Raw genomic sequence first — 16,409 nt, 5'->3', positions numbered from 1 at the left:
AGATTAACTTGTTAAACTCATAATTTATTTTACAAAAACAGAACAACCTAGTAAAGCATAAATATAATGTCCAAGTATGATATTGAAAAAAAAAAACGATTAAAAAAATAAATAATATTTTATTACAATGAATGGTATTTTATAAAAAAATCATGTAAAATCTCATATTTTTTATTTATTTTTATTAATTTATTGACAACCATCCTAACCTTTTCATGGTCATATGTTTTCAGCAACTTTTACCTTATTTATTTTTATATTTTAAAAGTGTTTTTCAAAAAATTATTTTTTAGTTTAAATTAATATTTTTTTGATATTTTTAAATTATTTTAATATATTGATATTACAAATAATTTTTTAAAAATAAAAAAATATTATATTATTGCCATTATTTTAATTTTATATTTTAGATATTGATTCCAACCTGCTTAATATATTTTTTATAATTTAAAATTAATCTTGAAAAATTAGATAAAAAATTAAATTAAAAAAAAATAAACTGAGAAAAAAAGTACAAGGAATTAAATCGAAAAAGAAAGAAAGAACAAGATAAAAAAAGAAGATTTGGGACGGAATCACCGTTGACATGCACAGTGATTCCAACCCAATTCCTATGAACAGCGTTACCAGCCTCTGTTTTACCTTTTTTATTCCCTCCTCTCTTTTATCTCCACTCTCTCTCAAAGCACCTGTAGAGAAGGAAAAAAAGTAGCCGCAAAAGTTATAAAAAGCCACGTTTCAATCCTGCCTTCTCCTCCCGTCTCTCCTTCAACCCGCGCCCCAATCTCTCTAACAAAGCCAGAATCGAAAACAGACGCAGCTCCCTCCAAGAATCTAAATCATTTTCTCGCGCGTTCCCCACCATCGCCGGTCCTTTCCTAATTTAAAATTCTACCTCATTCCACTCTCTCTTGAACCTCTTCATCTCCTTCAATCCCAGAAGAAGATAAAATAAAAGAAAAGCCAAGCCACTACCCCTCTAAAACGCTGCCGTTTTGTCTCAAATTTTGAAGGTATTCACATTTTCTCTACTATTTTGGTTTTATTCATGTCATTATCTGATTTTTTGTTTAGTTACTGAAGAAGTAGATAAGGTTATGGTGAATGTGTTGAATTAGATCTTCAACAAGGTCTGCTTCGATATTAGTATTTGTGTTTGATTGCAAATCGGGATAATTTGAAATTAGGGTTTGTTTGTTTTTTTGGTCTTACAGAGGAATGCATTTGGATTTTTACTGGCCTGGCTTTCAAAAGCACTCGAGAGTCCCCTCTGGCTGATTTATCTCTCGCTTTACTTCAGGTTCCACGTCGTTCTTATGTTTGTTTACAACTAGTTTAAATCGGGGTTTAGTCACTGATTATTACTTGATTAGTGTGTGGCATAGTAAACCAATTGGTTAATGTGTATGCTCTTCATGTGTGCACATGTGATTATGTCGTGTGTATGTGAGTGCGCCGAGAAGAGACTTCCTCTTCATTATCATTGTTTGATTTTAATTCCTGGTTGAACCTTATGCGGATTCCGGGAAAATCTAGAGGCTGTAGTAGTAATGTAAGTGAAGTACCAGGAATGCTTCAAGGTGTCAGGAGGGCGATGGGAGTTTATATTCATTTCTTTTTTCAATTGGTAGGTTTTTTTTGTTTTTTTTGGGGTCTGTATCTATTTGTCGAAGTACCATATTGTGCTAGATCTGCTGAACCTTGATATCATAAAGCTTAAGCGAGGACTCACTTGAGACTTGGGAGGTATCTTATTCTTAGAAAATTATGTGCGTGTAGGCAAAGTGGAATATAAATAAAGAGGAAAATGACAGAGCTCATCTGTAAAATTCACACCGAAGAAGTTGTAGATGGTAACTTTCTAGCAAAGAGAATACTAGTGACACAGGATAGCTTTGAAGTCCATGTCCTCATAGGGTTACTCCAAAAGCTTTACATACTTGAATTCTTAATTCAACAGGGACTTAGACTCCTGAACAAGAAACTTCTATCGTTCCAACTTAAAAAGGATTTCTTTTTAATTAAAAACTAATAGGACACAAAAGCATAAGCTAGAAGCCTAGACCCATACAGTTTTCAGAAACACATATCTTTTCTAATCATGATAAAGCACTTGAATTCTGATTGTTTTTGTTGTCTGCATCAGACAGGATTATGAACTTCATTTTGTTTTATGCTAGTGGCAGTAAATTTGCAGTGCATAAAGTTTCTCAACTCATAGGCTCTTTGTCCTTCATGTCCTGAAAGTAATGCCAATTACACTATGGATTGGAACAATTACTTGTAAACAAAGCAAACTCAGTTGTACAGAAAAGGGATTTAATGACAGGAAAGATAGAAGTCTTATAATTTTATTGCAAACAAAGAATTACAATGATAAGAAACAAGTAGCCTCACCCCACTCAAGGGAATCTCTCCCATATTGGAATCACACCAAGTTAAAATAGGCTTTCATTACAACATAACCTACTGGAACTACTAATCTTCAATACATATAGTTTTACAATTAACTGTTACATAGTAGATAGACTCCTAACTGTTAATAACTGACAGATCAGGATAACAACAGTTAATATTAATTTCTACTGCCACTTGGATGATAATAAGATTGACATCACTTATGGGATATCAACTGCTCTTTCCTGCCAACGTGCATGGCTGGAACTTTAGCCTGCACAGAGTTCTTCAATCCACTGGAACTTGCTTCAGCCAAAGCCTTATCTTTAACACTACTCTTCATGTTGTTAGATTCAATCAATTCCTTCTGCTTGGCTCTGTTTCGGATGTTTCTGTCTTGATCATCAGAACTTGCATCAGGAAGTGGTCCTGGAGGAATGACCTTCTCCTGATAATCATCGTGGATTTTGATTATCAGAAGTTAGTTCCATCATTAGGTTGTTCAGGGAAGTTTTATGCTTCTTTTCTCTTGGTGTTTTTATGTTCGAATATGGTTTGCTAGAAAGGGGGCCCAAGGGGTGGTGGTTTACTCTTGTTATCTCTCCAACCAGTCAATATTTTCATTAATAGTCTTACTTATTCGAATACATTATTAGATTTTAAATTCTATTGATGCAAGGTGGAATTGGGTCTCAGGTTATACCATGTTTTTAATGCATCCAAATTAGCTTTTAAGCTTTTAGATGGTAGCATTAATTGTGCCAGGGTGGATACGAGCCCCTTTTGCATTGATCTAGAGCTTTTGAGATGTTAGCATTAGGTGTATAATGTTTGATTGGTAAATGAGTGCTTGTCAAAGATAATTGAGGTGGATGGTCTTCATGCTCGATTATCAAGGCCTTCAATTTTAGGATGAATTGAGGTTTGGTCATGTTAGATGGACTAGGAGATTATTATTAGTCACAATCTTCTTGGTTCAGTGGATGCATGTATATATGGAGGTCTTGGGGTCCATTTGGTGCTGGCAAATCTGGATTTTGTTGTTGTTGGCTCAGGGTTTCACAGCTGACAAGTTGTTCTGTGTTTCTGTTTATAGCACCATTACTAGAGGTGGGTATTGTTGTGATTTTAGGACTGCAATTTTGGTGGTGGTTCATCTGGTTGGAGCGTGAGGGCCGATGATGGAGGGATAAGGGCATGTCTCATGTTTGACACAATTTGGAAGTAATGGATCACATTATAAACACACTACAAATTCACTAACTGATAAACACCCAAATAATGGGTTTTGCTTGTTAGAATACAGGATGTGAATTCTGAATGATGTCAATTTTTTTAAACTTAATTTAGTAATTTCTTAAATTAAATTTCTGTAGTATAATGATTAATAATTGAATTTAAACTTCAGAATTTGCTTATATATGGACTTGATTTATCAATTAAATCTAATTGCATTGTAAGTAATTTAATAAATCAAATTTATTCTTCAGAACTTCTGCTATTACCAACTAAAACCTATTTTTAAATTACTACCGATGAAAACCTATTTTTAAAATAAAATAATTTTATAACCAATTAACATTTTACTATAATCAGTAGGGATAATCATTACAAAATACTGTAAAAATCAAGAAATCATAAAATTTATTGAAGTTTAGTAGCAAGTTGTACGACCAATTAAATTCATTATTTTTGTTAATGATTTAATATAAAAAAATTTGTGAACCATTTTTCAACCACCAATTAATCAAAAATTCATTATATAAATCATTTTGTACTAGAATAATTTCTTACGATGTTTTTTTCTTATCAAAGCAAGCCTTACAAATATCTTTAATGTTTATACAATGCAAAAGTGGATCTAAATTGGAAGCAAATAAACCATCAAAGATGAACATCCAACTCAATATATATTCAAATTTAATTTGATTTCAGGCATTTCCAACAACAATATTTTTATTCAACCCTGGAATAAAATATTTGATGTTATTTTTGCTGTACAAAAGTTTGAGAACTGAAAATTCTTGTTCTTTATATGTGCAGTTTAAATATTATAAATATGCTTAATTTGGTTGAATTCATCAAGTTCCTCTATGCTGTATACCAAATGGTTCCCTATATTTCCTTGTATCTTTTAGTGTTTAATTTTTCTTTTTCAATTGAGAATTGATTTACTTGTTTATTTAAGATTTGTGTTTCTGGCTTCTTGAATTACAGGAAACATTGCTCTCCGGAAGTACTTTCCTCCAAGGGATGCACCTTCAGGTAGTATGATGCCTTTGAGCTTTTTCAGTAAGGAGCGTGAGATTGCTCAACTTGCAGAGTCAGAGACAGGTCGCAGAAGGGTGAAAGATGTGGATGTTGACCTTAGTGAAGTTTACTTTTTAATTATGCATTTCCTTTCAGCTGGGCCATGTCAGAGAACTTATGTACAGTTTTGGAATGAACTTCTTGAACATCAACTTTTACCTAGAAGATATCATGCATGGTATTCAAGACGTGAAAGGCCTAGTGGGGATGAAAATGATAATGGTCTATCATTTCCATTAAGCTACAATTGTTTGGAGGAGCAGTATGCAATGTGTTCTCTCTCTCTCTCTCTCTCTCACTCACTCACTCACTCGCTCGTGTGTTCACACACAATTACACTCAGTGTTGCTTTTGTGGGGCAAACTGCATGTGCCTACATAAATGGTTGAGTTAAAAATGGTTTGAAATAATGGTCCTGGTTTCTTTTGTAAACTTTTGTCTGCATTTCTGTGGATATATAATGCACATCGTATTTTGTTAATTTTTTGCCTCAAACTATCTTTGACTAGACCTTTCATTAATTATATATATACAGGTACCCTCACATTGAGAAGAATCACTTGGTAAAGCTTTTGAAGCAATTATTGCTCAACACAGCCTCTCCATCAGAAGGCTTGATTGGTGATGCTCCAAATGCTGCTGATGTTCCTACTCTTCTGGGAACGGGTTCATTTTCACTTTTGAGTTGTAGGTTACATCTATTTAAGTTTTGAAATGAAATGACTACCTGACATTTGTGTTTGTATGAGGTTTTTATGCTTTTGTGAGATATTTCTGTTCATAATGGCATAATAGAGTTCATTGTCTGTTTTTAACTGGAATTTATTAAGAAGTAAAATACTCCTTTGTGTCTAAAGGTGATAGAGATAAGGGAAATGACCAAGTCAAGCACCCCCCTGTTCACATGCGATGGCCTCATAGACATGCTGATCAGGTTCGTGGGTTAAGTTTGAGGGAAATTGGGGGTGGTTTTGCAAGACACCATCGTGCACCATCTATTCGTGCAGCATGCTATGCTATTGCAAAACCATCAACTATGGTACAGAAAATGCAAAATGTCAAGAGAGTACGCGGACATCGGAATGCTGTCTATTGTGGTATGAGTTTTACATCAAAATTTTATGGTATTGGACTATGCAGTTCATTTCCCTATCCTAGGGAAAACTCACAAGTCATATATTGTGACTAGTCTGCCAAAATCTGAAATAAAATAAAACATTTGCCCAGATGCATCTTGGACATCACACCATATTCATTCTCTTAGTTTTCATTGATATTTGTGGATTTGTACCTAAAACTGCCTCAATGTAAATCCTGCAGCAATATTTGATCGTTCTGGGAGATATGTTGTCACTGGTTCAGATGATCGTCTTGTAAAAATCTGGTCCATGGAAACTGCTTTTTGCTTAGCTAGCTGTCGAGGGCATGAAGTGAGTATGGTTATGTATATCCAATACCATTGATTTCTTGGCTTCCGTTGCTGTTTAATCATAAGTTGCATTTCAATCCATGCATGAAAGGGGGACATTACTGACTTGGCTGTAAATTCAAACAATACCTTGGTGGCATCCTCTTCAAATGATTGCATAATTCGAGTTGTAAGCTTTTTCCTTCTAAAAAGTAAGGACTTTCTTCCTGTTTATTCTCTTTATACCCAAATTTTGATTGCTGCATCTGGATTTGGGCAGTGGCGTTTGCCAGATGGGATGCCAATATCAGTTCTTCGTGGACACTCTGCAGCTGTTACTGCCATTGCATTTAGTCCAAGGCCTGGTTCTGCATACCAGCTTTTGTCGTAAGGCTGATTGCAATCTTCTGTTATGCATCTTCTAAAATTCTGAGATTTTGTTCTTCGTTTCATGAATCTACTGCCTCTGGATACGACTCTCTTGTTGCAAGGAAACTTGATATTGGAACATGCCACTGTAGATGTTGCAGGACTTTAATTTATCACTTGTTAGGTTTGAATCCAGAACTACTTTTTTCCCATCTGAAACCTTTTATGATTGGAGGAGAAGCCAGGTGCCAACCATGAATAGATTTGATAGGGATGGTTCTTGACTTAAACTTTTGTATCCTAAATTAATGGGAATTTTAATTCATGTATCTCTGCTATCTTCTCCGGATCTTTAACTTTGTAGATTTTTTCTTTATTGTTGCCATGTTTAAATTTGTAGCATGGTATCTCAATCTTCTTGTCCCAGAATTTCAGATCAATTATTTTTGTGGTTGTCAATAAATATCTATTTTCCAGCCCTAACAACTCGCAATAGCCCACTTCATTTGTTGTGATTAAGATTTAGTTGAGTCAAGTTTGACTAGTTTTAGGCCCTAAGGCACATAATGTCTGCATTGTTTCAATTGAATTTTGACTCCGTCTTTATTTCAGTAATCATGTAGTAGTTGTTTTCCCCTTGCACCCATGTGAATTTTATGCATGTAAAATTCCACAGCTTCATGTTTGGTATTTTTCCCTGGTAAAATCTGCATTTTTGCCTTCTGAAAAAAGTGGCACCACTACCTTGAAAGTACAATGCTGACTCCGCAGTACTTGTTCTCTGCAATAATTTATAGCTTTTGCTTGTTCTTTGCAGGTCTTCTGATGATGGAACATGTAGGATTTGGGATGCCAGGTCTTCCAACCTAGGTACACGAATATATGTTCCAAGGCCTCCAGATCCTGTGGCTGGTTAGTTACTTTTTCATTCAAACTCAAGATTGATGAACTGGTTCATTTATCAAAAGAAGTTACAAGAATTATGGAATGGGTGCAGGAAAGAACAGTGGTCCGTCCACAAGTAGTGGTCCTCAGAGCCATCAGATTTTTTGTTGTGCATTCAATGCTCAAGGAACTGTATTTGTCACTGGTAGCTCTGACCACCTTGCTAGGGTATATTTAAATTCCCTTAGCTTGCTTGCAATTCTGCGTAATGGTTATCCTATTTTTATCTTCTATATGTGGTATGAATATTGATCTTGGGACAACTGATGTGAATGATTGTTGACATGTAAACATTGGATAACTTGTCAGTAATATCTCATCACTTGCAGGTGTGGAATGCTCTTAAATCCAACACGGATGATTCAGCCCAGCCAAATCATGAGATAGATGTGTTACCTGGCCACGAGAATGATGTCAACTATGTCCAATTTAGGTAAGTGTTTCTTTCTCTGTGCTAATGCTGCCATTACAAAAATTAGAATGCTGACATAGGATACTGCTTTGTTTTGTAGTGGTTGTGCCATGCCATCTAGATTTTCTATGGCTGACAACTCAAAGGAAGAAAATATTCCAAAATTTAAAAATTCATGGTATGGAAATTTTCTTAACTGCTTCTTTATGTTGCATTGCTTTTTCTTGTGAGAATATATCTATATCACACCCTTTTGTTATAGTTAATGAGATCTATTGACAATATTTGCTTCATAATTAAACATGCCAGGTATTTTCACGAAAGCATTGTTACCTGTTCTCGAGACGGCAGTGCAATTATTTGGATTCCAAAATCACGTAGATCACATGTAAATGACCTTTTCCCCGGGTTTTCTTTTTTCTCAGGAAAATGAGAATCGGTCAATTACTTTTTGTGAGGTTCAATTTGTGCCAATGTGACCTTGAGCAATACCAGGATACCTTGTTGATTTCTGAACAACAAATATGTGTTTCTTTCTTTTTGAAGGGTAAAGCTGGCCGTTGGATACGGCATTATCATCTGAAAGTTCCTCCTCCACCAATGCCTCCTCAGCCTCCACGAGGAGGTCCACGACAGAGAATTCTTCCAACTCCTCGTGGGGTAAACATGATTGTGTGGAGTCTGGATAATCGTTTTGTCCTTGCTGCTATCATGGGTAATACTTCTTTCTTTTACAAGTATTCATGTACATATTTATGGATGTATGTGAGTGCAACTATATAAATTCAGCTATCTTCTCATACTTCAGTTATCTTTTTTGCCAACAAAAAGGGAGGGGGGGGGGGCAGGGGCAGAAGTAATACAAATGCTTGTCCATTTCAGCCCCCAGTGTTTCTTTGATCAGTCCTTAAGCATCACCATATAAGTCAACCTGTTTCAAAATTCATAAATGTTCCCATTTGCAACAAAATCTTCTTCTTTTACGGCAAAATAATGTTGTTGATACTTTCACTTTTTAGGCTCTACGATTCATTCTTTGTGGTAGATATGTTTTATTTGTTGGTTATGTCTTCATTTCCCTTTCTATTTTAGTTACTAAATGCTTTAAATTCCTGGAGCGTTGGAGACCTTCAGAAAAAGGAAAGGAAACATGATTGTAATTCTTAAAAGGCATGTACTTTGTGCTGGTGTTGGTTGAGGTGGAGTGGAAAGGGCAGCTGTCTGTTTCACTTATCCAAAATGGAAGAAATCTACTTCTAGTCATTGAAACTTTCAAGCAATGGGTCCTCACTGTTGTTTAAAAGCTCATCTTTTATTTTTTCATTGAATTTTATTTTTGCTGTTGTTCACTATTTGGACAGAGCATTACTCGGTAAGTTTCACATAATTTTTCAATCTTTTTATGCTCACATGCCTGCATATGGATTTGGGCGTGGGACAACAAAATTTAAATTTCAATGACCCTGCAAAAGTTTCTATGGACTTTTTTGTGCCATGTCCCTTTATTTTAAAAAATAAAAGATAAATAGCTATTAATTCTTTCCCTCATGTTATTGATCTTACCACAAAATGAAATTCGGAACTGAATTGGATTCTATTGAATATTGTTTTGAAGTAGGAAATGTAGTCTTTCTTTTTCTGTAAGTTGATTGTGTGGGGGTGATGATTCTTGTGCAGATTGCAGAATATGTGTTTGGAATGCTGCTGATGGTAGTTTGGTGCATTCTTTGACTGGTCATACTCAATCTGTAAGTGGTTCCTCATTTTTTTACAAGCATCTTTTTTCCCCTCTTTAAATGTTAAACTGTCCATATGTAGTTACATGTCAGGATGACTGATATTCTCCTCTCATTCAACAATTTCTGTGTTACCATCTCTCCCTATGATCTTGACTGGTAAATTCATAGGGTGCTCTTAACCCACAATTCTCCATGTTAGTTTTACAACTATTGTAAATGCAATGTGCTAGTGTGTTTTTCCTGTGGGTGAAGTGGAATGCATCTCTTAATTTTATAATTGTTTCACGTTGTTCTTGCTATTCATTCAGATATTCACTTTCAGTGAATTTTCTTTTAAGTTGATGGTCAAAAGCTGAGGAGGGTTGCAAAAGAATAGATTAGTTTTTTGCAGCCAGCAATTGTATTTTATGTTTCCTTCCTGTTAGTTCAAATATATTATATGTTGTCCCATAATGACCTCAGTTTTTCAGTATGTTTAAGTAACCATCTCTCATTCATTGCTGTTGCTAGTTCTAAAGGGAAATTTCTGCAAAATTTTGTAATATTTTAAATGCCACTATTATCACTGAAAAGAGTATTTTTTTTTTAATTTGTTTTACCAGTCAATTTTCCTGCCTCATTCACTAGAAGAAATTGGTACCTATTTTTGCAGATCCTTGATGTCCCTACCAATTTTTACTTTAGAAATGGTTTGTTTATCCAATGTGTATGTTTGAGCATTTCAAAAGCATGTTTTGCTGAATTTTGACTTCTTTTCTACCTCCTATACTGTTTTTATACAAGGACCAATGATTAATTGTTATTCAAAGCCTGTTTCCTGGCGTCTTTCACCTCTTTGACCACTGTTGGCAGAGATCAATGCTTTCTTGTGTTTGGTCTCCTTTTATGTGGCGATTCTTACAGAATCCAACTTCCACCCATATCACATTTCTATTAGTGGATCCTTGTAAAACAGCTGGAATTTACCTATTTCCTTGGAAGGGTGCTATTTTCTGTTTTGCTCTCATTTCTCATTTTTCTATTTTTCATATCAATGCAGTTTATCTTGATAAACATTGTGTTGGATTCTCTTATTTTTCACAAGTCATTCACTTGATGTGTCCAGCGTTTCTGACCATGCCATTTGTGTTCTTGGCAGACATATGTTCTGGATGTTCATCCTTTCAACCCGCGAATAGCTATGAGTGCTGGCTATGATGGGAAAACAATAGTGTGGGATGTGAGTCTTCGATTTGCTGAATCTCATTTTATATTGCAATACCTTTCTTTGGTTATTGTTTGCATTCATATTTTTTTTTCCTTTATTTAGATTTGGGAGGGCACACCCATCCGGATCTACGAAATTTCACATTTCAAGTTGGTTGATGGAAAGTTTTCACCGTAGGTGCCTATTGATGCTTAATATAGAATCTCTAATTTTGTTGATTCTGTTGGTATCACTCTTCTGAATCAATTTCCAAGAACATATGAATCTTACAAATCTTTCATTGTTTTATGATAGTTTAATTTTCTAAAAGAGAAGCTTCCTTTGTTGATTCTGTTGGTATTGCTCTTCTGAATCAATATCCAAGAACATATGAATCTTACAAATCTTTCATTGTTTTATGATAGTTTAATTTTCTAAAATAGAAGCTTCCTAGACTATTAATTTACTGTTTTCAGCTTTATTTCAAGTTATGTGAAGAGATATTCTCATCGGACTTTGGGTTAACTCCTTATAGTTAGGCTAGTGTATCAGTTTTTGTAGTTTAGCCTCGTGGTTATTTCACTAGTTCAATAAACTTCAACTTTTCCTGGACTTGATTCATCCAAGTAAATGTCAGATGAATTTTATGCGATTGTGAATCCATATTCAGGTCTCAAATAGGCGTTGCCACTTAGCAATATTACATCAGTTTTGCATGATTATTTATTGTACATGTAGTTTATTATACTTGAGATGGAGTTTAATTGTATGCTTTTCCAATCAAAATGCTGGAGGGTATATCTGTAAATTTCTTGCAACCTTACTGCTGCTGTCATGATTATTGTTCACTACTTTTATAACAGGGATGGGACATCTATTATACTTTCGGATGACGTGGGTCAGTTGTACATATTAAATACAGGCCAAGGCGAGTCCCAAAAGGATGCTAAATATGATCAGGTGAGTTACAAATAACCACTCGTGTTTGGAGGTTCTACTGAGAACTCTCTGGAAATGCATTATGATACTCACTCTGTGTACAGTTCTTCCTCGGTGATTATCGGCCCCTGATACAAGATACCTACGGAAATGTACTTGACCAGGTTAGCTAGCTGTCTATAATTTGGTGGCTTCAGCAAACCTATGTATTATTATGCACTACACTTCGCATACATAATGTCAAGAAACATGCACCTTGAGAAGTACTTGATATCATAGGGAATGTCACATCTTGATTAAAGGCAGCATGCTATAGAAGTTCCCTTTTGATTAATTGAATTTATTGTTGAGTTCCGTACTCACCTGAAAAAATTCTTGCCCATCCTTTTGTAGCCCTAATTCTGAATTACTAAGCATGCCCTTTTGCAGCCCATGGCAATTACTTATTGCTCGCATGCACACATGTATATCTATATGCAAAGTTATTTTAGTCAAAGTATGAGTTTATAAATGACTATAATTGTACCCCTAAAAAATATTCTTTTCTATAATTGTTGGGTTTTGAAATTTTGACTCATGCAGACCAAATAGATCCTACACAAGATGTAGTAGTATTGAAGTTCTGATTTACATAGTTACTTTTCATTTTGTGTTCACTTCTCGATGTCAAACAATGTGAAACATCTAATTCAGGAAACTCAGCAAGTACCATTCCGGCGGAATATGCAGGATCTTCTTTGCGACTCAGGTTTTAATTTCACCTGGCAACTTTTATCATTATGGAATTCTTATGGCATGTGCTTTTTTCAATTACATTCTCTCAAGTGCCTTTTCTTTTGGAGAATTCTAGGGATGATTCCTTACTTTTTTTTTTTTGGAGAATTCTAGGGATGATTCCTTATACGGAACCTTACCAGAGCATGTACCAGCAGAGACGGTTAGGAGCTCTGGGTGTGGAGTGGAAGCCATCTTCTGTAAGATTTGCTGTTGGACCAGACTTCAGTGTAGACCCGGATAACCAAATACTCGCCTTGGCCAACTTGGATGTATTGGTTGAGCCACTGCCTGATTTCATAGATGCCATGGATTGGGAACCAGAAAATGACATGCAAAGCGATGACAATGATTCAGAGTACAATGCCCCTGAAGAATATTCTTCCGAGGCTGAGCAAGGAAGGTCAAATTCTAGTTCCTCTGGTGATCCAGAGTGTAGTGCAGAAGACAGTGAGGCTGCGGGCAGGGATGGTTTCCGAGGATCTAAAAGGAGAAAACAAAAGGCTGAAGTACTTGTTTTTTTAGCAATTTTCTTTCAAAATATTGGATTTCATGCATGCTTGACTTGCTAGCTTATTCTTCTTGCCCCCACTTTTTTCAGATTGAGATAATGACTTCTTCTGGTAGGCGTGTTAAAAGGAAGAATTTGGATGAATGTGATGGAAACTCAATTAGAAGTAATCGAACTAGGAAATCAAGGATTGGCAGGAAAGCTTCAAAGAGTAAGTCTTCCACTTCAAAGGCCTTGAGACCTCAAAGAGCTGCTGCCCGCAATGCACTTAGTTTATTTTCAAAAATTACTGGAACAGCTACAGACGCAGAAGATGAAGATGGCTCAGAAGGTGACTTATCAGAAACTGAATCTGGAATGCAAGACTCAAATATTGAAAGCGATGAATCAGATAGATCTTTGCACGATGAGGGAAACAGGAATTTGAAAGGAAAAGATGTCCTGGAAGAGCCTGAAGACTATGCAAAATATCATGAATTTACTGAATCTCACATGAATACTATAAATAGGAGGAGATTGGTCCTTAAACTGCCAGCTCGTGATTCTAGTAAGATTGTGCTCCCAGAGTGTGGAATGCACAAGGGTGACAGCCAGGTTGATTTGGTTGGATCATCCTCCAGAGCTACTCAGGAAGCCACTGAGGTAAATGGGGTTCCTACAAGCTCTCAAGATCCAGGATATTTTTCTGGTGATGTGCATTGCAGCAGAATGGATGGAGGAAGAAGAGCACAGATAAAAAATTATCCTTTGGACCTGTCTGAAGAATATAAAAATGGGGATATCAGATGGGGAGGTGTAAAGGCTCGTACTTCTAAGCGTCAGAGATTGGGAGAATCCATTTCATCAGCAGCATATACTGGATCTAGTGCATGCCTTGGTGAACACAATGAAAATGAAAATAATCTCAACAGGTACTCAAAACTTCAGGAGGATAATGGCACAATATCCCCTACTTTAGAAGTTCAAAATAACACGGACCAAGGAGTTGCACCAGTGAATGGAAGAAATGCTGGTGCTGATACCTTTGAGCTTGTAAATGATGTGTCCAATGGTGAAGAGCACCCAACCTTCAACGGATGCCTGGACTCTGATAAATTACCAACCCTGGGTCACATGGTGAATGGGAATGACAACCCTCTTGATCTCAGAGAGAGCCTCCCGCCTTTCTCAACAAAGATAAGGATAAGATCAAAAAAGATATTGAAGGACTCACTAGATAATCAAGGAAATGGTAGGTGTGATTTATCTACTGATAATCCTGCAAACATGACACAGAATCCAGTCAAGGCGATGCTGGAGCATAATGGCTTTAATGGAAGTGCTTCAGAATATAAAGGTGATGGATTGGAAGAATCAGATACTCAGATTGGTGAAATTTCCATGCCATCCTTGGACAACTCTGTGGGGTCCCGTTCAGATCCGAAAAGGATGTTTGATGTTGTTTATAGAAGGTCAAAGCCAGGCAGAGGTAGAATTAGCTCAGAAGGTGATGGTAGCATCAGAGAGGACACTCTAAATGCTTGTGATCCTCATCTTGATTTCAGAGGGGATTCCTATGAAGGCGCATCTGGTGGATCTCATAGAACATGTTCCATGGGCTTGAAGGCACCTGCACATGATTCAAATATGGCAAACAATAATCTCCAGTTGGAGCAGGGACATGAATCGGATGATACTTGTAGAGATGCCCTTGACGATTCCATTAATAGATGTCAGCTTTCATGTGAAGAATGGGGATCCAGCTCAAGGATGACAGCTCGCTTGAGATCTACTAGAAACAGGAAAGCCAGTTACCACTTTCGTGACACCAGTCCAGTAGATGAAAGGAAGTTGCATCAGTCAGCCAAAAAAGCATCATGGTTAATGCTGTCAATGCATGAGGAGGGGTCTCGTTATACCCCCCAGCAAGGGGATGAAGTTGCATATTTGAGACAGGTTAGTCTGAAGAGATGCTAAAGATTACTATCTTGATTCATGCCTAAGGTTAATTGCAATTTAGGTCTTATGATTTAAATGATTTATCTTGGAAGCTTCTTTGTTTTTTCAGGGCCATCAAGAGTACTTAGATCACATGAAGTCTAAAGAAGCAGGCCCTTGGAAAATAATGAAGGGAAACATTAGGGCGGTCGAGTTCTGTAAGGTTGAAGCCCTTGAGTATGCTGCTCTTGCAGGATCTGGTGATTGTTGCTGCAAAATGACACTTAGATTTGTAGATCCTACTTCCAGCGCATTTCAGAAATCATTCAAGTTAACTCTACCTGAAATGACTGGCTTCCCAGATTTTCTTGTTGAGAGAACTCGGTTTGATGCTGCCATGCAGAGGAATTGGAGTCGTAGGGATAAATGTAAGGTCTGGTGGAAAAACGAGGGTGAAGAAGATGGTGATTGGTGGCATGGCCGGGTTCTATATACAAAGCCCAAATCTTCGGAGTTTCCTGATAGTCCATGGGAGAGGTGTACCATTCAGTACAAGAGTGATCCCAAAGAATTGCATGAACACAGTCCTTGGGAGCTTTTTGATGATGATATTCAGTTGGAGCAGCCTCGTATAGATGAGGAGATCACAAATAAGTTGTTGTCTGCCTTCGCCAAATTAGAGCCATCAGGCAAAAAAGACCAGGTAATCATGCATGAGGGTGGGAAAAGAATTTATGGTATAAGATCTTTGTAAATGTTTTAGATGTGGCTACTAAATCAATTCAAAGATATTGAGGGGACTTGTCTGATTTTTTTTGGCGCATCTTCAGGATCACTATGGGGTTGAAAAGCTAAGGCAAGTTTCACAGAAGTCAAATTTTATTAACAGGTATATTCTCTTGCCTTTTTTTTTTTGTTCTGAGACGCCTGGGTTTTTTTCAAGAAGCACGTATTAGCAGTAACTTGCAAAATTTTTGGTGCTTGAGCTGGTGTTTGATCCCTGAAATTCCCAGGTTCCCAGTTCCATTGTCTCTTGAAGTGATCCAGTCAAGGTTAGAAAACAACTACTATAGAAGCTTGGAGGCATTGAAGCATGACTTTGAAGTCGTCCTCTCAAACGCAGAATCACACTTTGAGAAGAATGCAGAGCTCTCCATAAAAATGAGACGTTTATCAAATTGGTTCGCGCGGACATTATCATCTTTGTAGCCTCAAATTGTTGGGATATTAGTTGGGCCCATCTGGTTTTTCCCCTCATAATTTTTTTGTACATAATTTTTTTTTATATTTACGAGGAGGTATTTTACCCTCTAGCTTCAATTTTGGGAATCGGTTTTCCTTTTTTTTTTTTTTTATGCGTTATTTTAGGGGAGATAGAGTTCTCAGGGGAAAGTAGCTTGATTGCTGTGGAAAAAATTCCACAGGAAGATTCATTCTTGTATAGACAACATTGTTAGCATGCTCACAAATGAATACAGAAACTGCCCACCATTTTAGCCCCT

General features: G+C 36.5%; 1 protein-coding gene across 5 annotated transcripts; it reads left to right on the top strand.

The window, feature by feature from the left end:
• Positions 1-629: 629 nt before the first annotated feature.
• Positions 630-16,409, top strand: LOC105115078 (bromodomain and WD repeat-containing protein 1-like). Of its 5 annotated transcripts, none has more exons than XM_011011877.1 (25): positions 630-1,013; positions 1,215-1,300; positions 4,615-4,969; positions 5,243-5,394; positions 5,565-5,804; positions 6,028-6,137; positions 6,228-6,305; positions 6,396-6,502; positions 7,302-7,396; positions 7,482-7,597; positions 7,759-7,862; positions 7,942-8,019; positions 8,151-8,229; positions 8,388-8,556; positions 9,519-9,589; positions 10,719-10,799; positions 10,890-10,960; positions 11,630-11,726; positions 11,810-11,869; positions 12,399-12,453; positions 12,594-12,988; positions 13,081-14,925; positions 15,038-15,610; positions 15,738-15,796; positions 15,921-16,409. In XM_011011877.1, exons 3-25 carry the CDS (start codon positions 4,668-4,670, stop codon positions 16,114-16,116), a joined length of 5,133 nt encoding a protein of 1,710 aa, XP_011010179.1. In that variant the 5' UTR covers positions 630-1,013; positions 1,215-1,300; positions 4,615-4,667; the 3' UTR covers positions 16,117-16,409. The 5 variants fall into 5 exon arrangements, with proteins under 5 accessions (XP_011010179.1, XP_011010162.1, XP_011010171.1 ...); XM_011011860.1 differs by having other exon boundaries at positions 4,615-4,978; XM_011011869.1 differs by lacking the exon at positions 1,215-1,300 and having other exon boundaries at positions 4,615-4,978.

This window comes from Populus euphratica, unplaced genomic scaffold (assembly GCF_000495115.2).
Source record: "Populus euphratica unplaced genomic scaffold, PopEup_1.0 scaffold5.1, whole genome shotgun sequence".
NCBI classification, from domain to species: domain Eukaryota; kingdom Viridiplantae; phylum Streptophyta; class Magnoliopsida; order Malpighiales; family Salicaceae; genus Populus; species Populus euphratica.
The sequence above is the reverse complement of the archived record's forward strand: the minus strand, read 5'-3'. Positions and strand labels throughout refer to the sequence as shown.